Here is a 25,078-nt window from a genome sequence, read left to right as displayed (position 1 = left end):
GCCTACAGCCACCATAAAGGCACCAGCACTCAGGGATGTCAGCTCCAGCCACTCTCACTTGGTAGAAGCAGCCGCCAAGCCTGCCAGAAACAACCCTAGCAGACTTCCAGCCAGATGCAGCACTCACCTGTCATGTTCCTTATCCACTAGGTGGTACCTGGCTCGAAAGGCCACCAGGTGGGCGTAGTAGGCTGGCGCAGGAATGGACACAGAGCGCGTACAGCGCACATAGGTGTGACACAACTGGTAGGTTAGAATCTGCAGCTCATCGGAAGAGAAACGATTGTCATCCCAAAGGACATGGTAGTGAGAAGGCCTGCTTGTCCCCTAGAAACAGATCAGAGTATCGGACAGTCAGACTCACTGTAAAATCTGTACAAAGAATACCGTGGAAGAATATGTGATGATAAAAAGAGATGTTTGTATTATTAAAAACTTACCAGGACAATCTAGCTCGAAAGCCTCCATATTTGGAAAGTAGACTCCATATACTGATTCACACACAGGAAGATCATGACATAAAGCAATTATTAAAGGTGGACATAATTCAAAATAGCTACCAGAGAGGATACTGAATGTTTCAAATACAAAGAAATGAAAAATGTTTAAGGTCATCATACATTGTATACGCACGTATTGAGTAACACACCACACTTCCTGACTTGTGAGCTGTGCATCCCTCCACACAAGGGGATGGAGATGCTATCACGCCTCAGGAAGAGCAGTCCCTTCTGAGAGCCACTCTGGTTGTAAGGGATTCTGTAGGTTGAAGGTGACCTAACGGAGTCCAGTACCTAGTGAGTGCCACATAGGATGGAGGGGTGGAGAGGTGTACTTATAGGAAGTGTGGATGCACGTTGGGGAAATGAGAGCATTTTTATCTTTTACTTTTCCAACATATAGAGAAAACTGTAGGCAGGTCCGCCCAGAGAGGTCTTTTCCCTCTGCCCTGTTCCTCTCACTCTGTATGGTAACTACCTTAGTTTCTTGTTCCTTTTTGCTTTTTAAAACAAAGACTGAGATATATACATTACATATATATATGATAAATATCTACAAAATGAGTGTAAAAAAAAATTCATACCACATACCCTTAACCCATAAATATGTACCTTATGCATCAATTAAAGATGAAAAGGTTCGTTCGTTTATTTATTTATTGTTTGAGACAGGGTCTGGCTATGTAGTTCAGGCTGACCTGGAACTTACTAATGTAGCCCAAGCTGATCTCAAAATCTTGGCAATCCTGCCTCAGCCTCCTGAGTGCTGGGATTATAGGCACATGCCACCGCACCCAGTGAAAGGGTATTTTAAAAAAGTGACTATTGAGGACAGTGTCTTCTGGATGGATTAAGTACTCTATAATGTTTTATTTATGATAGCAAAAAAAAAACCCACCAATAAAAGATATATATTGAAAATAACTTTTTTGTGCATGTATGGTACCGGGATTCAAACTGAGGACCTTGCACTTGAGAGACAGGCGCGGTGCCACTGAGCTAAATCCCTGACCTGAAAATAACATTTTTTTATCTTTTGTTTTGCGGTACCAGAGATCAGACTCAGGACCTTGCGCTTGAGAGCCAGGCACGGCCCTTGAAAATAACATTTTAAAACGAGAGTTTGATAATGAATATCACTTTCCATATGTTTTGTGGCCTCAAGTCTTTTGAAACACAAAGGGGAGTTGATTACCCCACCCAGGGGAGCCCAGCAGTTAAGGCCACACATAGGCAGCTGTTCTCTCAGCTACAGCATGACCCACCAGGGCCTTCGGTTTAGAGCCTGGGCATCGGGCAGGTGGTAGAATACTCTTGCCCTGATGAACCACTGCATACATCCTGCCATTTGGCTGGTGGCTGCCACGTGAGTCTGCCCAAGGTCTGGCAGCACTGGCCTCCACCACAGAGAAGTTTGCACGTTAGAAAGTGCCCAGGCAGAAAACAAGCCAGAGAGGTCCTAGAGGGTGAGGGTCCCCTCATCAAGAGGGAAGCCAGCAAGGGGAGGTGGCATGCAGGGACAAAGGCCTGACGTACTGCAGCCTGGGAGAGCACTAGCACAGGTGATCTGCACCAGGAAATGGTATGAAAACCTCCTTGCTCCCTAGAATGAAGGTTTATATACCTCCACCCTCAACCTCAGGGTACCCAAACAGCTGAAGGCTGGGTGTGGCTCTGGCCAAAAAGCATGACACTGTGGACACCTGAACTGTCCATGTGGACTGCCATCCCTACCTGGATGCCGGCGTGACTACACAGGTAGAAGTCAAACTCTGTCGGGTGGGTGATTTTCGTGTCCACTGTTGTGCCTGCTGGAATGTTGCCACTCTTCCCAACCTGCAGCAACACAGGAACCTCATTAGTCACAGGGGTCGGGTCGGCAGAGCCCAGTAGGCAGGAAAGTGAGCCAGTGCCACATCACCTTCTGGGCCAGGCTGCCAAGGAAGCTTTTACATTGGCTCAGTGGGAAAGTGCTAAAATCTCTTCTTTTTTTTTTTTTGGTACCGGAGATCGAACTCGGGTCCTTGCGCTTACACAGCACGCGGCGAAACTAAAGCTAAAATCTAAAGCTAAACCCCCAGCCCAAAAGTGCTAAAATCTACCAAGTATAAACAACTGAAATCCTAGCAGGGCTGGAGTTATTATTATTAGCAGGCTAGGCTTGAACTTGAGATCCTCCTGCCTCAGCCTCCTAGACTGCCAGGCTTACAGGTGTGTGCCACCACACCCAGCTAACCTTCAGATATTTTAAGGAAATAAAACATTTGGAAGTCACTATCCTCATATCTTTCCTAGATCCCATCTCCCCTTGGCCTCCCCTGGTACAATTTCAGGTACAGACTTTATTCTTCCTACACAGACATGTTGAGTTGAATGGCCCTAATATGGAAATCCAAAGATGTGAAACTTTTTGAGCACCAATACGATGCCACAAGTGGATAATTCCATACCTGACCTCATGTGACAGACAAGCCAAAGTCAAATCACAGGCACGCTAGGAACACTGTAAAATTACTTTCAGGTTATCTGTCTGAGGAGTATATGAAACATTAATGGATGTTTAGACTTGGCTCCCAATCCCAAGATATATCATAATGTATATACAAATATTTAAAAAATCAAAACTCTGTAACACTTCAGATAAGGGATAGCCAACCTGAACTTTTATATTTTAAATATACAGTCAAGAATCCACTAGCATTTTTTTTTAATGGTACTGGGGATCAAACTTGGGACCTTGTACTTGCAAGGCAGACAGTGGCACTGAGCTAAATCCCCGGCACAGCATTGTTTTTAATGTTTTCCAGATTAGAAAACTGAATACTTGCATCACAAATACATATTCTCCTGCTTGCTTTCTTTTCTGTTTTATAATTTTGAGTCATATCTACTTGATGTAACTGACTAATTTCCTTTGCCGAAATGAATGCTAATATATGAATATAGCAAATTTTTTTCTGTTGACAGATAATTTTTACTTTGTTCACTATTACAACAATATTGCCTTAAGTAATAATAATTCTTCTTGAGATGAGGTCTTGAGCTTCTGGGCTCAAGTGATCCTCCTGCTTCAGCCTCATTAAGAAGCTGGAGGGGCTGGGGATTTAGCTCAGTGGTTCTGCCACCTGCCTGGAAAGCACAAGGTCCTGAGTTTGATCCCTGGTATGCAAAAAAAAAAAAAGCTTGAACTACAGGTGCATGCCACTGTGCCTAGCTATGCTTACATACATACCTCCTCATACTCAGTCATGTGAGTTTCTCCAGGATAGATACTTAGAATTGCCAAACTGTGCTGCATGTTGTTTAACAGTCTGTGCTCCTATCAAATGTGTGTGAGAGCTCCCTTCATGATAATATACTTACTCTGTGCCAGGAACTGGGTTAAGAGCTTGCATGTGTTAACTCAGGCTTCTCAAGACCCTTGTCCTAGTGAGTGGGTGGTGGGACAGGGAGGCAGGGGGAGACTCAGTGAGTTTATGGTCAAGCAGCCAGTATGTGCAGAGGTTAGGTTTGAGCCCAGGCCACTTGGCTCCAGACCTGTACCCTTAATCCCAGCAAAGTGTGGACATCCTTGCACACTTGGTACTAACAGGTTATGCTCATAATGTGTGTTAACAATTCCTCCCTCTTTCCCATTCTCTGAAACTCTTTATAAGATGATTCCTTGAAGGTCTGGTGAGACCTGCCTATAAAAATCTCCAGACTAAACTCACAAAATAAGCTAAGTAGCTTCCCTCTTTCTATTCCCCGACACACTGTGAAATCATCTACTGATGAAGATTTGGAGAAACAAGCCTATAAAACTTCAAGGGCCCAATACCTTTGGGAGTGGGAGACTCTGATTACTGGATTATCCTCTTAAGCTGATTTTGAAAATTTATGTAATTCCACAACATCCATTTGTATGAACCTGTTTCACACAAGTTTCCCAATTTATCTGCACTAAGTTGCTAACAATATTCCATATGATGTAAATAACACCATCCTTTTGGCAGCAATGGCCTCTGTGTGGCTTTTGGGGGGGGGGGGGTAACGGGGATTGAACTCAGGACCTTGTGCTTGCGAGGCAGACAAGGTGTCCCTGAGATAAATCCCTGGCCCTTGGCTCTTTATACTGGTTTTGAGTGTCCTCTTTTGTTCCTGCAGAGCCCTGTTCAACCTATTTTCTGGGAAGTAGGTTTCAACTTTAATTTCCTTTCTTGCTTCTTCATTTTCGACTTCATTATTGTCCATTCTGAGAAGGGGAAGGTGGGTGTGGGTGTGACCAGGAGGAGTGGCCTTGGGAGCCCTCTTGCTGCTGGCAGCAGAGACCTGGGGGCTGAAGAGAGGGCAGGGCCCAAGCCCAGGCGCTGCAGGCATCCCCTGCCCTCCTAGGGACTCAGGCTCTTCTTTCCACCCTTCTGCCGGTAGGCTCAGCGATGTTCTTGTTCTTGTTTTACAAGAGATGCATCTAACTCTCCGCACAGTGCCACTTGAGTTGTTTGCATATGGTTCCATACAGAGTTCTCTAGGTTTTGTTTGGTTCTGAGTATTGCAATTTCTATTCTCATTATATTTAATGCTTGAGCTACTTAGAAGTGAATTAAAAGTTTCAAGCGTTCTTAAACTTTATTTCTACTGTTGATTTAAAATTTAATTGTATAATGATCAAAATGTATGGTTTATGTAAGACTGAGATCTGGAAGTATCCTGAGATTTCCTCTGTCCTGGTAGAAGGCTGGCTTTAATAACCCTTCCATGTGATCTCAGCTGTTGACAGGCAGGAGTCTACTACATCTGGCTTGCTGCGTTCAGCCTTCAATTTTTAGTTTTCACTCATTTTTACCAGTGTCAGTTTCTCATTGAGCTGTGTTAACATATCCCTCTTTGATGGTACGTTTGCCAGTTTCTCTTTGAAATTCTGTCAGTTTTTCTCTGTTTTTTTATTTCTTCTCATTAGGTCACGGTGCTGGGTACATTCAAGATCACAGTTGCTGGATCTTCTTGTGGAATCATTCTTCTTACTGTGACAAAGCATCCCCTTTTCTTACCATAACACTTCTAATTTATCTTCCATTTATGCAAAAGTATGTGTGCATTAGCTGGGCATGGTGGTGCACACCTATAATCCTAGCACTCAGGAGCTGAGGCAGAAGGATTGCCACAAGTTCAAGGCCAGCCTGGACTACATAGCAAAATCCTCGCTCAAAAAAAAAAAAAGTATGAGTGTTGGGGGAGGGGCACAGCAGGGAGCAGCACAGAGTAGATCTCAGCCCACTGTGCCTGTCTCAAAGTCTCTGGTGTCAAAGGCCTCGCTCTTCCATATATCATCACCCTCTTCAACAGCAGCTTGGCTGTGCAGCTAGGGACAAGGCATTCTGTCAGGAGTGTGGAAAACACTTCCGGCCCAAGGACCCCTATTTTTCTTCAACTATGGAGAACTCTCAGTGACTACAGACTGCTGAACAGCTTTCCAGTGCTTGCAGACAGCCTCCACGCAGGGGCCCAGACTGACCCCACCCTACCACATTCTCTTTGACAGTGCGGTGGTACAGTCCACTGCCGAGGTCTCCAACTGGCTCCTTCACAGAGCCACCTGTTGTGGTAATTTACTGGATAAATGACTTCTCACCAGACACAGAGACCCTTCCTAGACACCCGAAGTGGTGTCCTCATGAAGCCCCTGGGAGGTCACGTCTCCCCAGGATGTGGGACAGCAGCCTTGCGAGTCTGTCATGTGCAGCATGGCCCAAGCACTGGGAGCTCACCCGCTCATTCTTGTCGGTGCAGAAGAGCCGTGTGTGGTGCCTCTTCTGCACCACGATGAATGTGATCCCTGGCTGGTAGTCCTTCTCCAGCTTAATGCAAGCCTCACGTATGGCCAGCAGTTCATGGTGCAGGACCTGCAGGCAGGAGGTGGGAGAAAGGACAGGTGTCAGGGCTATGTGCTTCCAAGCCCTCTTCCACCTGGAAACAAACACCTAACAGTACACACCATCTCACAGACCCTGTGGCTCTAGCACTGTGGATGCATATGACTTTACCCTTCTGAGCTTATGTTCTGCTTTCGATATAGAGTGAACAACACCCACATTTCATGGTTGAATGGTTTATATTTGCTTGGCCAGAGCACCCAGAATATTCTCAGTAAATGGCATCCCTGGAGGGATAAGACACTGTGGGAGACTCATAGAAATTAATCCATTTGACTGCTCATTAAGCTTGGTTTTGTTTTTTTGTTCTTTACAGAGAGGAGAGAGATCTACTGGGGAAGACACTGAATTAGGGTTAGACCTGAGCTCAAATCGCAGCTCTGCACCATAAAGCCACATGCCCTTGGGAAACTACACACTCTGATCTCGTCTTTCTACACATAAAAGGTGAATGTTAAAAAAAAAAAAAAAGGTGAATGTTATACCTCAAAGGATTGGCGAGAAGATTAACAGTGATGCATGAGGTATTTTGTACATAACTATCAGGAACTTTAAGAGTTCTGTTGTTGTTTTAAGACAGAATCTCACTGTGTTGCCCAGGATGGCCTCTCACTCCCACGCTCAATCGATCTGCCTGCCTCAGTGTCCCCAGTGCTGGGACTTATAGGCTTGTGCCCAGCTGCACTTTAGATGTTTAGTAACAGTCCCAATCAATTATTGTGTGACAGTAGCTGTAATCCCAGCCCTTTGGGAGGCTGAGGCAGAAGAATTGCAAGTTCAACCCCAGCCTTGACCATTTAGTGATGTAGTGAGGTCCTGTCTCAAAATAAAAAGGGGCTGGGGATGTAGCTCAGTGCAAAGGCCCTGGATTTAATCCTCAGTACAAAAAAAAAGGAAAAAGTCTTGAGATCTGTGCAGAAAATAGCTGTGGGGACTTTGTAAGGCACGGAGAGTGCTAAGGGTGGGAAGAACTCAGAACTCGGAAAGGCAGACGGCTCCTCTGTAGCAGAGAAGAGGGCCATGGTGCAGGATGAAAGGGCTGGGAGCCCAGAGTGGAGAACCCTCAAGCTAGGGAGCCCAGAAAGTTTTACTGAGAGACAGCTGGTGCTGGCGGCAAAGTGGGACTACGGGCCATGGGCACACAGCACAGGAGACACCAGCCCAGGCTCCCACCGAAGCTCAGCACCAGAAGCTCAGGCCTGGTGGTCAAGGAGCAGATTTTGTTCCTCTCCCAGAGGATGTGACCTCACAATGATACCACTGCTCCCACCCTGAGCCAGGAAGGCAAACCTGGTAGGATGGCTGGTCACAGCCCATCAGCCTGGATCAAGACAGGTGGATTCTTGAGCACCTGGGGTCTCTGCAACAACCCAGGCAGCTAGTAAGGATGCTGCCCTAGGGGTGTCCCCTCCAGCACCGGGTGTGGCTACTAAGTCTTACAGCTGCCCTTACTGCTTCCACTTCCCCAGGAAGCTTCTACAGGGAATGGGGAGAGGCAGGGAAGAGTGGTCCCAAGCCACTAGGAAGAGGAGAGCTCCAGAACAGGGTGGACTTCTTACTACCCCAGGGTACCTTGGATAGGGTCTGCTGCAAAGAACAAGGAGCTCCTCTTTCTCCTCACTTGCTCCTACCTGCAGCAACTCTCCTACCTTCTGGACACATCATGCTGGGCCTGTGGCTGCTGCCTTTGAAGAGGCCCCAGCCTTCTCCAGCCCACGCACAGTTCTTCTGGCCTCTATGCCACCCCCTCACCCCCTACAGACAGAAAAGTTCCAGAAACAAGGTCTCTATCCCACAAAGATCTTGTCCTGAAAGCTCTCCAGAGCCTGAGGTAATGGACTCCTCGGAGCACTGGACAGCATACTATGCTGTTGAACTGGCAACTGGCCCGGCTGGATCCTCACTCTCATGGCCCCAGTGCCCAATCCCATACCCAGGTCCTCTCCTCTCCCTCTGTCCTGTCTCTGCATCATGGCCTGGAAAATCCCAAGTTCCACAGCCTCCATGCAGACCCTCCCTCTTCGCCATGACCAGGTCAGCCTTAGCAGCAAGCAAACTGTATGTATACTTGCAGTACTGAGTGGGGGAAATGATGTGGCCACACAAACAGGTAAATCACAGGCATGTGAAGACAGAAAAGCATGCTCAGGAAAAGGGGAGCCAACCTGCTGGAACTGGCCTTCGGAGACGCCGTCACGGTAGAAGATGATGCGGGTGGGCTTGAAGCGCGTAGACTTGTAGAACTGGATGAGGAGCTCGCGCACCATGGCAGCCAGGTCCTGGATGATCTCCTGCCGGTGTTGCTGCACACGTACAGTGGCACAGTAGCGATTGGGGTGTGCATCCATGCTGCCCACGACCTGCAGAAACACACAATGAGTACCTGCAAGGGTACCCGGGGCCCCCCTGTTCTGAACACAGGCTAGAGAGTAGCCTGTGGATGGGGAGATGTCTCCACTGGTCTTGTGGTGGCAGATTTAGAATAGCTGGTTTCTTTGCTTTCCCTGAATGCTTGGCAAGGAAGCTTGCTTATACATTCTACAGAGCAAAAGCTTGCCTTAAGGTACACAGTAAAATTAGGTGATTATTCAGAGAATTCTATTCTGCTTGTGACCAAAATCGGTTGATCTGTCCAAAGAAAACCTGTGAGTGTCCCTGGTTTTTTCAAGGCAACTGCTTTTCCAAAGAGCCATCTGCACATCAAACATAGCAGCCCTCACCCCATTTTGGTCCTTAGGAGGGCAGGGTGTCCTGAAAGCAAGCTGGCCCTGTGAGCTGTGGTCTGAAGGGCTAATCAGAGAGAGTGCAGAGAGGAAAGTGAGTGGTGCAAAGAGGGAGCCCGGGGCCGGGGATTTAGCACAGTGGTTCTGCCGCCTGCCTCATAAGCACAAGGACCCAAGTTCGATCCCCAGTACAAAAAAAAAGAGGGAGCTTAAGAGGCCTCTGGGTTCCTTGGTCAAGAGAGGAAGGGGCACAAGGCACAGTGATGCTCAGCCCTGTGAGGGCCACGCCCAGCCACATCACTGCTGGAAAGCCTTATAGGAGGGGCTACAAGCTCCTGAGGCTCCTGGTCCTCTGTCCTGCCTGGGGCTCTGAGAGTTCTCCCAAACCAAGTGTTTCAAGTTAGTATAAACAGAAATAATTTAACATATAGAAATCTGTTCCTACTGATTTGAGAATTGTGGAGGTAGAAGTAAACACACAGATTTTTCTATTTTTGAAAACCTGGAAAGCTTTGGAATCTAAGACTCTAAAACCCAGACAGCAGATTCAATACTACACAGCATTGTCCAAGAAAACATAAGCTAACAGGATCAGTGAAGCAGGAGGATGGCAAGAGCACACGCCAGTGCTAGAGAGCCACCAGCTGGCTATGCGCCCACCTGGCTGGAGATGCCAGGGCCTCCTCTCCAAGTCCTGGCTTCCTGCTCTACAGACCAGAGCGCAGCTATGGGGTGGATCTGCCAAGCTGATCTTCCCGATCAAAGGAGGAGACATTTGGCCAAGTGAGAAATGCTGTTCACACAGGATGTGCTGGGACTGGGACTAGGGGGCCAAGTGGCAGGAACTGTCTTAATTAGTTGGTGCTGACTTCACAAAGGGAATGTGGCCCCAGGTAACATCCGAGCTCAATCTGTGTGTACTGCACACAGGTGCGCACAATACAGATGGTGGTTTTCTTCCACCAAGGGCAGCCTATCTGGTTCTCATGTTGACAACCCTCCAGATTGATCATACAGTGACACTAGCATTTTCCCAGCACCTACTATGTGCCAGCCTGGCAGGCCCCATGTACAGAGCCTCTGGGTCCCAATTTCTACCCTGAAGCCCAGTACTTCTGAGGCACGTCTGCCAGTGAGGCCAGGGAACATCCAAGAAGGCATTCATTGGGTGGGCCTGGATAGTTTCAGAAAAATGATCAGAATTTTTTTAAAAAGCCTCATGCTTTCTTTCATTTGTTTAGACACCCAGCCTCCAGTCAAAGGCACCTGGGAAGCCATGCATGGTGGCATACATCTTTAATCTTAGCACTAAGAGAGGCTGGAGATGGAGGATTTCAAGTTTGAGCTAAGACTGGGCAACTCAGAGAGACCATGGCAACAGACAGACAGACAGACAAGGATGTAGCTCAGTGGCAAAGCAGCCCTGGGTTCATTCTCCAATAAGATCAACCAACCAACCAATCAATGGAGAGGCGGGGGGAACTCAAGGTTGATACCCTCGCACTTTGCATTACAAAGTTTAAAAACTTTACTGTTAGTAGTGTGTGGTTTGGTTTGGTCCTTTGGATGAAAGGCCACTGCAATGGTGACACTGTACCCTCTTGCAAACAACCAGTGTGGCTGAGCAGCAAAACAGAGGCCCAAATGGGCAGAGGCTGGGCAAGAAGCACTGCACTCCACCCTGGGCCCTGGGAGACCTGAGGATGTTGTTCCTAAGACACCACCACACACAGCCTTGGATGAAGCTGGTCCACCCACTTTGTGGATGGTGTTAAGTCACTCCACTCATGGAGCTTCTTAGAGCCTACTTTATGTCATCCCACATGGCCCAGACCTCACCAACTGAGCAAAGCACTGGGTCCTTCAGGAAGAAACCCAGGGCACGTTGTTGCAAAGGGAGCACAGGGAGCTGAGGCTCCTGCCAGGCAGCATGACGCCAAACAGGGTGCCCTGAGGACCGCGCAGACACTCACTGCGGCAATGGAAGGCTTCTTCCCATCCCCAGCAGGTGGGTGAGTGACATCCGCTCCCAAAAAGATGACAGGCTGCTGGAATACAGGAGGCCTGTGGGGGGAAGCAGGTGTTAGGGGCCATGGCTCGAGACATAGCCTGACCTCCGAAGACATGAGTTACTACAATCCTCTTCTGGGTGGTTGAAAATACATATAGCAGCCACATTTGTGAACAGTATTTATCTTTAAAGACACAGATATCTTTAACCTTACAGATAACACAAGGTCTGAGATGTGCTTCTGAATAACCAGGGAGGGAGGAGAGGGGTGGGGTGTATCCCAGACAGCACTGGCTGGAGATTGATGGCTGCTGAGGCTGGGGTCAGGCATATGTGAGTTCATCATTTCATACATTCTACCTTTATATACACTTGAAAAATTCAGGCCGGGGATTCAGCTCAGTGGTTTTGCTGCCTGCTGCGCCCTGGTACCAAAAAAAAAAATTTAGAAAAATTCCCATGACTTGGGCCAGGGGTGTGGCTCGGCAGCAGAGAACTTGCATAGCTTATATATATAGAATGGACAGACCCTGGTTCCTCCCAGAACCGCAGAAAAAAAAAAAAAAAGCCCCATAGCTTGTCTCTCAGCCTTCAGTTGGCAGCTAAAGGCTACTCCAGGGCTTCCCTGCTCCTCATAATGCTGTGCTGGTGGCTAGTGGCCTTGGCCTTCATCCACCAGGTGCCCACTGCACCCCTAAGCCAAGGATCCAACTGTTTCTGGACAGGCCCAGATACTCCAGCAGAGGGCTTGCAGCACTGGGTGGAGTCGCTTCCTAGGGAGGCTGAACACACAGGTAGACTAAGGGGTCCTGGCCACAGGGGACCACAGCCTGATGTGCCTGTGCACACCAGCCCATCACACAGTCGCCTTCCACTATTCCCATTTCCATGCTGACTGTCCTTTCTGGGAGAAGTCGAGGAGCACAGAGACCTGTGTCCCACTTCTTCTGTGTTTCCCCCTCCACTGCATCCTGCCCTGTGGTCAGGCTTGGGAAAGAGCACAAACCCCAGGCTGCAGGCTTTGGGTGGGCCTCAGCCCGGCACGTCCATCCTACTAACCACCCTGGGGAAGTGGCCAGTGTACTCCCCCGTGCAGAGAGAAGGAAGAGTCAGAAGCCACAATGCAGGATGCCCAGCACTTCCCTCATTCACACACAGGTGCAACTCACCTTAAACAAGCAGAAGCAGCCTGCCCTGACTCCCTCCCCATCTCTGCCTGCCCTACACAGGAGCTCCCTGAATTAACCAAGCTGCACAACCTCCCAGACTCCTTCCACTCAGACTGCATGCTGCCATGGCAACAGGACTCCTCTCTGCAAGTCTCCAATGGCCACCACATCACCTAAGTCTCAGACATCATCAGTACAGCTCATTAATACCTCAGAACACAGAACACTTCCCTGGGTGTCCAGGGCCCCTCTGCCTCTGCCTGGCTTCTCCTGCTGCCACTGCCAATACTGGTCCCCAACCCTGAATTTTCCCAGGGTTCAGGCTCAGATTCTCCACCTTTATGCTGAGGATTCCCTGATTCCGCCTTGGCCAGGCCCTGGGCTCTGATCCTCATGGCTCATTGTCTCACCTGGGTGCCCTGAAGCCTCTTACCCGCCAGTGCTGTCCAACCTCTCTGGAGTGCAGGCCAATAGCTGAGGAGCCATGTTAGTCTCTTCCCTTCCACTCAAGTGCACAAACCCTGGGCCAGGAGTGTGGATGCACCCTCCCTGTCCCCACCCCAGTGTGGCCTAGGCCAGCAGCCCTTCCTTGGGTTGAGCGACTTCTCACCCGACTCCATATGGGGCCGCAGCTGGTCTTCCAGAGCATAGGTCAGGAGGGTTTGGCCACCCAAGGCCTAGCCCCTCAGCCACCCCCATATCCATTGCCCTGTACCTGCAAACTGCTCACCTGCCCCAGCTGCTCACCCTCCTGAGCTGAGCTCATCCCTCTGCATATGGACACTGCTCACTCTTTCAGCTGTGATGTTTTTATGGACTCTTGTCTAGCCCCCTGTACAAAGGGGCTACGACTTAGATCTCCATGCTCACTGCTTAAGGCCCAAACTCCTTGTATTTAGCAGCCACCCAATAAAGAGAGAACCTGTTGACTGATGAAACAGTGCTCAGTTCTCTGCCCCTCATATGCCCACATTGGTCCTCAAGGACTTATGTGAGTGGAATGACTGCTCTTCTGAGTTCAGCCTGACTGGCCCTCCACACCAACTCTCACCCATGCAGCGGGCTCTTCCCCAGCCACCAGGGAAACTCAGCAGTCCTCAGGGTGGTAAATTCCAGGACCTAATCCAAGGTGGTGGGGGCAGATGTGGTCAGTACTAAGAACACGGGTGCTCTGCTGTGTCCCTCAGGGCTCAGGTGTGGGAGGGTGGTCTTCCACCTAACAGCAGTGAAAGGTGGGGCCCAGTGGAAGGTGATGCAGTTACCATGGCAGAGTGGTTAGATGGTGAGCTCTCTCCTGTGAGCCCCGCCAATGTGCTCCTGCTATCTGACACCAATACACAATTAGCCCTCTCCAGAGGCCCAGGCTGGCACCATGCTTTGGACTTCCAGAACTGTGAAGCAAATAAACCTCTTCCCCACCCCTTTTCTTTTTAAAGTATCCAGCTTCAGCTCGGCATGGTGGCTCAGGCCCATCCTCTCAGCACTCAGGAGGCTGAGGCAGGACTGTGGAAGGCCCAAGGCACATAGTGAGTTCAAGGTCAGCCTGGACTGCATAGAGACCCTGTCTCAAAAGAGAGAGGGAAGGGCAGGGATTTAGCTCAGTGGTTTCGCCACCTGCTGTGCAAGCACAAGGATCCAAGTTCGATCCCTGGTACCAAAAAAAAAAGGGAGAGGGAAGAAGAAAAGGAGACAGTGAGAGAGAAAGAGAGGGGAAGAGGGGGAAGAGAAAAGAAAAAAGAAAGAAAGAAAATAAACCAGCGTCAGGAATTTCCTTGTAACAGAGAAAGGGACCGAGATACTAGGCTCACCTAACAGATGCCCCCAGCAGGGCAGTTGTGGGCTGCACATAGGTGGCACTCACCACTGCCTGTTTTCCAAATCAGTGAGCTAAGTGATGACTGCCTACAGTCTTCACAATTACCTCTTTTACTTCAAGACAGTTTGAGTCATCGAACAGTCTGTTTTCACCACTGAATGTCATTCCTATGGGTCTTTAAAGACAAAATCGCCTCAACAGCATCTGTCATCGTGATGACTGCTCCTTTTGCCTGCATCAGAGACTGGCAGGCTCTGAGGAGAGGCAAGCATTGACCTTAGCCTTGCCTTCCACCACTCAGGCATTGCCAGGCCTAGAGGTGTCTGAGGAAGCTACCCCAGCCACAGTCCTGAGGAGCCCCGGCAGCTGGCACTTGGCCATACATGCCAGCCCTGGCCAGGGACCCACCAGCAGTGGCTCCTATGTGGAGCTCTTCAGTTCAACATGCCCCAACTGAGTGTTCAGCAGCAATGATGGCCAGGCCTCACATGGGAAATAATAAGATCTACACAGCAGCTACTGGTCCAGGTCCAGCAGATGAGCTGGGAACATGTGTCTCCTGCCACTCCAAGTGTGCCCCTGTTCAGCCTCACGAACCCACACACTCCTGAGCAGCCACTGTTGCCAGGAACAGGGGAACAGGGAGGGATACCTGCTCTGGCCCTGTCCCTGAGATCACGAGCAGCCAAGATCCATGCTGACCTCCCTGTTCTGTTGTGTCTAACACAGCACTTGGCTAGGGTAGGCGACTCTGCCCCTCTAGCTATCAGGCCCCATGCCAATGAACACCACCCCAGCCAGTGAACTGCTCCACACGCGGGGGGTCGGGGAGGGGGCCCTTACCTGCCCTGGGGCAGTAGGATGTTGTTGACGCCTCCCAGTTTGACATTGATCTTCAAGCAAAGGTTGGACAGAGTCTGTGGAGTGGTTCTCTGTACATTCTTCATCTGCACACACTGTGTGGCCATCCCCAGCACTGTGTCTCCCACACGCTTGACCTCAGCTGGGGAACACAGAGGCGCATGCATCACAGCTTCCTCTTGAGCTGGTCTCCCTGCCTTCCTGACCCCTTCTTGAACTGTGTTGGTACAAGGCCTGATCACTGGGTCCTGGGCCGGGGCAGCTTCAGTCAGTCTGTACAGGAGGGTCACTGGCACATGGAGCGGGCTCAGCTCTGAGCAGGGTCCTGCATTAGCACTGCCATGAACCAGGGCCCATCCCACAATTATCAGGAAAGGAAGCCCAGCAGGTGCATCTCATTCCTCCAATCTATGAACAAAGACTACTGAAATGACTTGTCCTGGGCCAAGGGCAGGACAGGCAGAGCCCAGCCAGAACTGAGGACTTGGCATTCCTCAGCAGAAAAGATGCCTTACATTATAGCACAGGCTCAAGTAGTTAAAAATAAAAACACTGGCATTCTCAAAATCTTTGGCCAATACAGATCTGACATCAAAGAGCTCTGTAGGCCCACACCATCTCTCTCCCTGGATTCTTTCACAGAGCAGCTGGTCATTGCCTCAGGGCAGCTCTATGGAAAGTGACTCCCAGACAATATTAATAGCATGTCAACACCAGTGGCTTTCTTTTTCCTTCTTTTCTTGGAGGCTGAACTTGGGAGGGGAGAAGTGTGGCTTTCACATGTCTGTAACCTGTCTCTGGCTGGATTGTGATCCTGCTGGCAATATCCACAAACCCAGCGGCTTCCTTCTGCCATGGGGCTCCTGCACCATAGGTTCTCATACCAGCCCCTCAAACTCCCATAGGGAGCCTCTAGGTTCCTAACACGTTGCAAAAAGCTTTCCCCTCGCTGCAACTGGACCTGCATGGCCTGTCCATGGGGCTTTCCCTACTACCTGGGGCTTCCTGAGTGGAGGGCCGTGTCTGATTTTGCTCTGTATTCTCTGAGAGGCTGGGACACTACCAAAGAGAGTCCATACATTCAAGCAACTCCCCATTGGCATAATGGATTTTAAGGAACTTCCAAAGAATTAGAGATTACAAATGTTAGACTGAGTCCCAGAGACGCAGTTGTTGCTGCTGGCATCCTCAGGAGCACTCTGAGGTGCTAGGAGATGCTCCTCCCCACCCTAACACTCTTATTGTGGACATGACACCCACCCTCGAGCTGAGTTCTCTGCCACCGGAGTGTGCCAGCTATCCAGGATGGTGGACTCACATGAGACACTGATGGGGAGGGGCCAGAACCACTTCTTCCTCAGCCTCCAGTATGGGCCTGAAGCAAGCACTCCTTTGTGGCTGCAGCTACACCCACGTAGACCACTATGGCTCCCAAAGCCAGTTGACAACCAGGCACCTACCATAAACTGGGGTTTTGCCAGGCAGGATGACCACCACCAGCTGGAGGCCAGCATATGTGTTCTTCAGATGTCGGAACATGGGCTCTACACTGTCCGCTCCCTGGGCGTATTTACAGAAGCATGGCTGGCCCTGGATCGGCATGCCTGCATCTCTTGAGATCTTCCTGAGCTGCTCCGTGAAGGACCTGGAGGAAAAGGTCCATTTTGTTAAATTGCACTGCAAGTGGCAAAGAGTTCAGACCAACCAGAGGCCCAGATAAAGGGCACAAGCTAAATGAAGCCAAATGTATGGGAGTTCTGTTTTTGCGTTTTTGCTGCTGAGGATCAAATGCAGGGCTCATAGTTGGTAGGTAAGATCTCTACCACTGACTACGCCCCTAACCCCCAAAGCCTGCTTATGGACAGTGAAGGTGAACCTTTTAGAATTTTCAATGATACAAACAGCCTGCTGCAACATATGTGCCATCGGTTCTGGAGGTCAGAATTAAGTTTAATTCCTGGACAAAACCATATATCAAACTGTACCTCCTAAAATATATCAGCCTATGGAAAGGCTTAAGTTACAAAATATCCAGAGGCAACTGAAAAGTCAGTGTGGCAGCAGAGTCAGGATAAAACAGCACACTTCAAATAGTACACGCACTGCCTCCTGCTGTGACACTCTTGCCATGCAGTGACAAGGTACTGCCCCTCACTTGGGGGGCCACAACCACCCTGAGTGAGGTGAGGACACAGGTTTCCCCAGGTGAACGGCAGGCCATGCCAGGGAGAGAGGATCGCTAGCTCCTGCTCCTTTCAGCAGTTACAACTTGGTCTTGATGACACAATCAGGAGGAAGCAAAATGTCCCACATGCCACAGCAGCACCTCAGCAGAGCCCACCACCACCATGGGGACACAGACCCACAGCTTCTATGTTAGGCCTAAGCAGAAAAATATGTGGCCTTCTACAATCAGGGTGAGACACTGCAATCCAACCTCACCAGTCAGCGTTCCGTTTCCCACACACGAGAAACGCATGTGTGCATGTCTGCATTTCATCTACACACGAACTGTCTCAGTGCCATTCAGCTCTGGGAGAAAGTATAAAGAGGGGACAAGAATGGGAGACAGGCAGGAGAGCTGCCCGGGGTCTGAACTCGGACCTGACTCCCAACCCTCTTTCTGCTTCAAGCTTGGACTAGAACCCAATTGTGGACAGCACCCCCTTGCCTCCAGAAGATGGCTCTGGGCACCTGGCTTTGCAGAAAAACCCCTTGCTGGAATGGTCAAGTTGCCAGCTACCTCACCCAGAGAAACAGGAGCAAGTTTTATTTTCCCTTGTAATGCTGGCAGAAAAGCATAAGGCACCAGACCACATGCTTCCAGACACCAGGTTAGGCCTGCTTGTCCAAGGCTCCCCTCTGCTGCCCAGCTGACACACACACAAAACCAGGGTAAGAGGCACCCTTTCTGTGGCCCAGCCTTCCTGGCCCAGTGGCAGGAGGCTTTGTGAACCAAAGTTTTCTCTCTTCATTTTAATCACTTCCCTTGTACAGAAACAAAGAAAATACTCCCAGCCTGACTACCTTCCTATAATCATCCATTCTGTCCTTTCTCCCTCTCACTTAATTTACAGAAATATCAAGCTAAAGAGTATCACAGTTTCAGTTCATTGAATTCAATTTTCTCTTTTTTGTTCCAGCTCTATCTATCCACCTACCTATTTATTTAGAGACAGACTCCTGCTAGGTTGGCCGGGCTGGCCTCAAACTCCTGGCTCAAGCAATCCTCTGGCCACAGCCTCCCCAGGAGCTGGGACCACAGGTGCTCACCATCACAGCCAGCCCTGCCTGTACTTTTAACTCTGGTATTTTCTTCTGCAGGAAATCTGTGCTGTCTCCCCACTCACTCTGGTAGCAGTCCCAGGAGGAAGCAGTATACTGAGAAGGCCGCACTTCCTGGCCTAGCCTGCCCAGGCAACTGCTCTTTGATCAGGATAGTCTGACAACCCCCCTGTGTGAACCCCAGCTGGCACACACACCCCGACACACAGATAGACAGATCTTCCCAGCAGTCACTTGCTCCCTGCCCGCCCAGCAAAACCAAGGCCAGATGCTTTCAGGCAGCTTACTTCAGATGGACTTCCGTGCACTGGCGCTGCGGTGCGAAGCATGCAATGGCCCACACCTTGATCTCGATGCCTGTGTGGAACTGCTTGTTCCTCATGTCCCAGACACCCTGGACAGGGGTGGCAATTGCTTTGTTCTATAAATGATAAGGAGTTTAGAGTGAGAAAACTTAGGAAACACAATCCTTTGACCTTGGCCTTCGTCACTCTCACTGCTGGTTCCCCAACTAACAGTGGTTCCTGAGGGCAATAACTTGACTTTTGTGTCGTCCATGTCTTCCCTAACTAGCGCTGTAGATACCTGCACACATTTCCAGAGTGGCTGGATAATGGGGGCAGAGTTGTTGGGTATGAGTCAAATGGAGAAGGAACAGAAACGTGGTGGACAGAGGACGGATGGGTGGATAGATGATGGGAAGAAAACATGGCTAGTTGGGTAGAAAGTTGGACAGAGGATGCATAGGTAGATGCACGGATGAGGGGGTGGGTGAAGAGAAAATTGGACAGATGGACTGATGAGTGGATAGACAGGAAGATGGAGGACACACGGGTGTGTAACAAACCAGAGAGCAGGGAGGGCCCAGAGCTCCATTCAATCTCATGAATAGCCTAGAGGAACCACCCTACAATGCCACAGGAAGCTTTTGTGTTATATAGAGTACTGTGCCCTATGTTACCTATATATCATCCCTAAGACCACCATGGAAGGCTTCCCCAGCCCCAGATCCAGTGTGTGGACAGGACAGCAAGAATCCATGACTCTTTTCCTCTGTCCATGCTATTAGTGGTGTCAGGCATGGAAGCTACTCTCATTTGGAAAGAGAAATATGAAGCCTCACATCTGCTCAATCTTGTCATCTTTTAGTATATGTGCTGCTGAAGCAAGCACAATCTTGTCATCTTTCAATTAGGAAGGACCAGTCCCTGACATCCTTACCTAAGGAATCTCAGAAATGCCTTCCAGTGATTCTCCCAGAAGGGATACATGTACAAGTGGCGCTGCCACCTTAGGCCTGAGTGTCACTACAAGAAACATCTGTGTCCAAGTTGCTGTCACTACTGCCTGCTTCCATAGCTCCTTCTACATGAGACAGCCGTCAATGAGTATGCACACACAGGCATGCACACACACACATACGCTGCACACGAGATCTTCATATGCAGTGGCTCTTACTATCTAAGTGTCGACCTCAGCAGATTGAGACTTGGGGCCGGTGGCTCTTCATGGTGGGGTGTCCTGTGCATGCTACTGTCTGCATACTAGATGCCAGAAGTCCCACCTACACAAGCTGGGATGAAGAACAGTATCTCCAGACACCGCAAGATGTCCCTTGGCTGAGAGCCCTTTCCTGCTGCACACACTGTTTGCAGAGGGGGACTTCACTTCTTGTGCTAACAGTGGACACTAGGTAGGGGAGGTCATGAAGAAAATATGGAGGGTCTTTCCTCCTGGGAAAATGTTTCAGAGGTCCAGAAAAATGCACTCATTTAGATACATTATGAGCTCTTTTAATCCTTATGATTCTAGCGTTATAAGGATAATTACAAGAGTGATTCTATTTTCCAAATTGCTCCTTTGTATTAAGAGGCAGGACACTGATGAAATAGAGGAAAACAGGGAGCAGTGAAAAACCACTGGGTTCGAAATCTTCATTTTCCCACCCAGGGCTTCAGGAACCAGTCTCTCACCTTTGTGGGACCTCTTCTCTCACTTGTGCAAGGGAACCAAGCACTCTCCCTCCCAGCCCTGGGAGAGTGAACAGAGACTGTGTCTACAGTGTCCGGGCATGCAGGGTGCACGAACCAGCAAGGGCAGTCAGAGGCCCCACTCAGAAGTCCCCTTCAGGAGAGGAGTGCCACCAGGCCATGGCAGGCACAGGCACACTCAACACAGATAATGTGTGACAGCCACAAAGAGCCAACTCGCATTACACACAGCACGAGATGACCTGCAAGATCCCGGTGAACTTTTTGAGGAACCAACAGTACAGTGACAAAAAAACAAGGCACAGTGTGTACCAAAGGCATGAAAGAAATATGTAATCATTCATGGGTGGTTTTACAAAGGAGATGACACCAATTGTTTCCTGGGAGGGCAACTGAGAGCTGGGGAAAAGAGCCTTTTAGGGTAAATTCTTTTAAAACTTTTCAATTGTAGAGCATTTTAAAAATGAAACGTGAGTCCCTGAGTTTGAACTCCAGCAATACAAAACAAAACAAAACAAAACGGAAGAAAAGAACTTATATTTTAAAATGAGAACAAAACTAAAACAAAACCCTACCTGGGTATAAATCTCAAAGACTCGAGTAAAAGTCACTAGAGAAAAAGGAAGCTAAGCCTGGTAGAACCTTTCCCTCACACTCAACTGCCGGGGGAGTCAGTCCCTCTGATGCTCAGTCCAACAAGCCCAGGCACTGCCCCTGCTCCATCACCGGGGACCCCTGGGAGGAAATGAGGAGCCCTTTTTTGTGAGCCCCACAGGCTTTAGTGGTCAGGACTCCCTGGCTCACTAAAAAAAAGAGGTTACACTGGCAAAATACTAACTATGATGCTTGCTACCAAGATCCTGGAAAGCAAAAGTTAAAGAACAGAATCTTTCTAAAGAACCAAGAAAGCTATGTCTTTATGAAGCCTACAGCCCTGTCAGGGGCAGCCCAGAGAAGGAGAACCTGTACCTCGCCCAGGGTCTGCACAGCACTGTGTGTGAGGGCACAGAACTCAAGCAGCCAGGAACTGGGACTCCATCAGCGCTGTGCAGGCTCATTTCCCCTACTCCCTGCCCTCCGCACTTACTCTGCCCCCATACAGGATGGAGGGTGGCTGTAGGACCCGCCCGGTCACGTCTGTCATCTCGTCTTTCACCATGATTCCAAATTCACGAACATATGGGTCTGTATTGAAACTTGCACTTCGCATCTTGAAAAAAGAAAAAAGAGAAAGCCCAGAGTCAGGCGGGGCTCTTTAGCCTATAGCAGCCACGTCTGTCCAGAGCATGGGGGTATCCTTGCTGTGGCATTCCATCCCAGGACTGACCCAAGGACACAGCCCTTACCAATTTGCTGATCTCTTCCTGCCGATCAGGTGCCGACCTTGCAGTTGCTCTGATCATGGTTGAGGTCTGATTGTCTGTTAACTTTTTTATACATCTCTGTCCTGCCACTATGTTACAGACCTATGAAGAAGATGAAGACGGGTCAATGCCTGAGCTAAAAGTGGACAGGGGAGCACGTGAGGGCCAGCACCCTGCCAAATAGTGGAGCTGCTCCATAGCCTTCTGGCTCACAAAAGAATCCCCTCTAAGTAAACCCAGCAGGACACAAACAAGTATGTGGTGTTGGGTCCAAACCAAGGCTCCTCGGCTCTTTCCAGTCCTCAGCAGAGAGGAGTGTAAAATTTCATGAAATTGGCTGCTTAGCTGAGTATGGTGGCCAACACCTGTGGCAAAAGGATTGTGAGTTCAAGGCCACCCTGAACTACGCAGTGAGACCCTATCTGAAAAAATAAAACAGAAGAAGGGAAGGGAGGGGAAGGAAGGGAAGGAAAGGAGAGGAAGAGGAGGAAGATAAGGAGGAAGAGGAAGAGGGAGGAGGAAGAGGAGGAGGGAAAGGCAGCAGAGAAGAAAGAAGAGGGAGGGGGAGGAGAAGAGAGGAAGGAAAGAGAGAAAGGGGAGAGAGGGAGAGAGGGGGGGAAGGAGGGAGGGAGAGAGGGAGGGAAGGTGAGAGGGAGAGAGGGAGAGAGGGAGGGAGAGGGAGGGAGGGAGAGGGAGGGAGGGAGAGAGGAAGGGAGGGAGAGAGGGAGGGAGAGAGAGAGAAACACAATGAAACGAAACTGGCTCCCCCAGAAAAAGGAAGTCTACCGCTGGACCAGGACTCCAGAAGTCAACACTCCAAACAAGCAGGGAGAAAAGGAACACTCAAGGAAGATGAAATGCATTTGTTAGTTTTGGTGTTTGATTTTTTTTTTTTTTTTGCCAAGGACAGGAGTTTTCAAATAGCCTTAATGCAAGATAAGAAATAGATGGAGAATCGGCACGGTCCTGAGACTGACTTTTCTGCCGGACACATTACCCAGATTTCATTCTGTCCTCACAGTTATCCCACCAGAGCTGCCAATCCCATTCTAGGACTGGGATTCCTGTGAATCCCATTCACAGGGAAACAGGCTCAGCAACATCCCCTAACTAGCCTAGGGTCCTACAGCAACAGGGATGACGCAGCTGTGTTTCCTGAGGTTGCATGACCTGGCCCATTTGTGTCTTCTCCCTGCCCCAGAGACACGTGGTGGACATAAGGCACTTGCCTCCAAGGGAAGGTAGGTGTGTTTCTGCTCCTGTCCAACTTGTAAACATGGGAGGTGGGGGTAGCGCAGAACCAGCTTGTGCCTGTCCTTGAAGTACTGGGCCACCGTGCACTCCACTGTCTGCCCACTCTCCTGCTGCAGCGGGAACCTGGAGAACAGATAGCTCAGATGAGAACATCTTGGGCTCCTCAGAGCAGTCACTGGAGCTTGTGCACACCTCACCCAGGACTGCATATCTGAGCTTGCTTTGTTGGGGTGACAAGTGGGAAGCAAGTACTCAGAGCCAAGTCCTAGGAGTGGAACCAAGTCCTGTCCTCTGGATGACCTAGACTATTCCAGAGACCCCCAGTTTTTATTTTGTCTCTACAGACTAGAAAATAAAAAATGCCTACAAGCATAAGATGGGCAATAATCACAAACTACCCACATGCTTACAAGTTCTACAAAGGATTCAAGAAGAAAAAAAAAAAAGGCCCATGGACTTCTCCCAGACTATGGCACCTCTTGAGTCACCCTATGGCCAGGGCTCCAGGTGCCCAGAGGAAGTGAGACCTTGGGGAGGACAAGAGTGAGCCAAGTTGTTCTCGCACCCATCTGTGGCCTTGTGCAGGGCTGAAGCAGGAGGAGAGGCCCAAGAGCAGAAGAAAATGAGTTCGTGCCCCCAGCTTGTCCTGCAGTGACTGCTCCACTGTGTCTACACTGCTGGGCAATCTCTTACCTGCCCAGTGGGAGGAGGTCACAAGACCAGATCCAGCTGATCTCTGCGGCTGTTCCACAAGGCCCTAGGGACTTTGGTATCTACAGTGCCTGGCAATAACACAGGTATTTTCTATGGAAGGGCCACAAAATAAACAAATGAGCCGGGGCATGAGGTCCAAACCTATCACTTTCCTCAAAACGAACACAGTATTTCTGTAGGTGGGAAAAGATAACAAGGATTTGGACAGCAAACTGTGTTCTCAAAGTAATGAGACACATAGCAGAAGAGGGACACCTGGGCCATGGATTTAGCTCAGCAGCACCGAGCCTGCCTTGCAAGTGGCAAGGTCCTGAGTTCAATCCCTGGAACCAAAAAATAAAATAAAAAAGAAGAAGAGGGACACCTTAGGCAGGCTGGCAGGGGTGGTCTAGACCCAGCTACTCCTGTGGGTTCACACAGTATCCATAGACACCTAGCTTTTCCCAGAATTAGCACTGAACACCACATAGCAGAGACCCTTTTCTCACCTACAAGTCTGCCCCTTCCCAACAAGGGTCATTTGAAATTGTATTTGAGTTTATTTCAATAGGTGAAGTTTGGGATCTAGTGAGCCATATAAGGTAGAATACTGGCATTTCAGAACAGAATAAGATCCCTTCCAAGAGAATCAAGGTGCCAGAGTTTGGAAACCTGAGTGGCAGGGAGGACTTGCACCTACAGGAGTGTGTGAAAAAGGCAGTTACTTACGTTTGATGACTGGCAGGCCGCCGGGTCACATTGCAAACACGGTACTTCCTCTTCATCTGCCCACAGTGCGTTATCTCCACCTTTAGACCTGTGACACAGCAGGCATCAGTGGCCGTGCTGGCCTGTGGCTTTCAACAGGAACTCCGCTTGCAGACCCAGCTGTGGTGGTTCTGTGTCTGCTGTGGGGCTCCTGAGGGGCACTAACACCACACTGCTGCCTGAGGATGATTCCAGGCCTCAGGTCTGGGATTCAGATACTATGGACCCACCCACCTGTTCCTGCCAGACAGGGACAGCTGTATCTCCTTATCATTCCCACTGTGGGGTGGGATCCAAACATCTCTGATAGCTCATCAGATGGTTGTCATCTGCCACCTCCTCCACTTCCCTCTATGTGTTTGGGAACAGGAACTCACACGTGCATGGACGAGGGGCCCTGGGGGGCTGCCCTGCCCCTTGACCTGATGCATTGGGGTGGCTCATTACCTTTAATTTCTTTGGTAAACTTTACCCTTTGGGAATCTGTCAGAGGTTTTTGTTGTTCTTCAATACTTTTAAAATCCAAAACTTCACAAACAAACTCGATCACCGGCTGCGCCTTATAAAAAGCTGTTGCTGACACTGCAGGCAGCAAAAAAAAGAAACAAAGACAAGTTTGGCGGTGCCCCTACCCCAGGAACCACGCAATAATCCTGGAATGGTTTCCACAGATGAGCCACCTGGGGACCCAGGGACCAGGGAGGAAGCCATCTGGCTTCAGTGTTCATTCT

At 49.5% G+C, this 25,078-nt stretch overlaps 1 protein-coding gene across 3 annotated transcripts in view; it reads right to left on the bottom strand.

Moving 5' to 3' along the window:
• Ago2 (argonaute RISC catalytic component 2) overlaps window positions 1-25,078 on the bottom strand; it is a 112,477-nt gene that overhangs the window by 11,688 nt on the left and 75,711 nt on the right. For all 3 annotated transcript variants that reach the window (XM_087187159.1, XM_087187164.1, XM_087187170.1), the window contains exons 6-18: window positions 24,795-24,929; window positions 24,309-24,396; window positions 22,862-23,009; window positions 21,615-21,734; window positions 21,356-21,478; window positions 18,565-18,698; window positions 16,453-16,637; window positions 14,975-15,134; window positions 11,109-11,199; window positions 8,578-8,772; window positions 6,248-6,382; window positions 2,235-2,336; window positions 128-327 (exon numbers count right to left, since the gene is read on the bottom strand). In XM_087187159.1, the coding sequence (XP_087043285.1) occupies window positions 128-327; window positions 2,235-2,336; window positions 6,248-6,382; window positions 8,578-8,772; window positions 11,109-11,199; window positions 14,975-15,134; window positions 16,453-16,637; window positions 18,565-18,698; window positions 21,356-21,478; window positions 21,615-21,734; window positions 22,862-23,009; window positions 24,309-24,396; window positions 24,795-24,929 (1,816 nt within the window). The remainder of the gene's footprint in view (window positions 1-127; window positions 328-2,234; window positions 2,337-6,247; window positions 6,383-8,577; window positions 8,773-11,108; window positions 11,200-14,974; window positions 15,135-16,452; window positions 16,638-18,564; window positions 18,699-21,355; window positions 21,479-21,614; window positions 21,735-22,861; window positions 23,010-24,308; window positions 24,397-24,794; window positions 24,930-25,078) is intronic.

This window comes from Heterocephalus glaber, unplaced genomic scaffold (assembly GCF_053883595.1).
Source record: "Heterocephalus glaber isolate CG9 unplaced genomic scaffold, H.glaber_assembly_v1.0 deba00000281, whole genome shotgun sequence".
Classification (NCBI taxonomy): Eukaryota; Metazoa; Chordata; class Mammalia; order Rodentia; family Bathyergidae; genus Heterocephalus; species Heterocephalus glaber.
The sequence above is the reverse complement of the archived record's forward strand: the minus strand, read 5'-3'. Positions and strand labels throughout refer to the sequence as shown.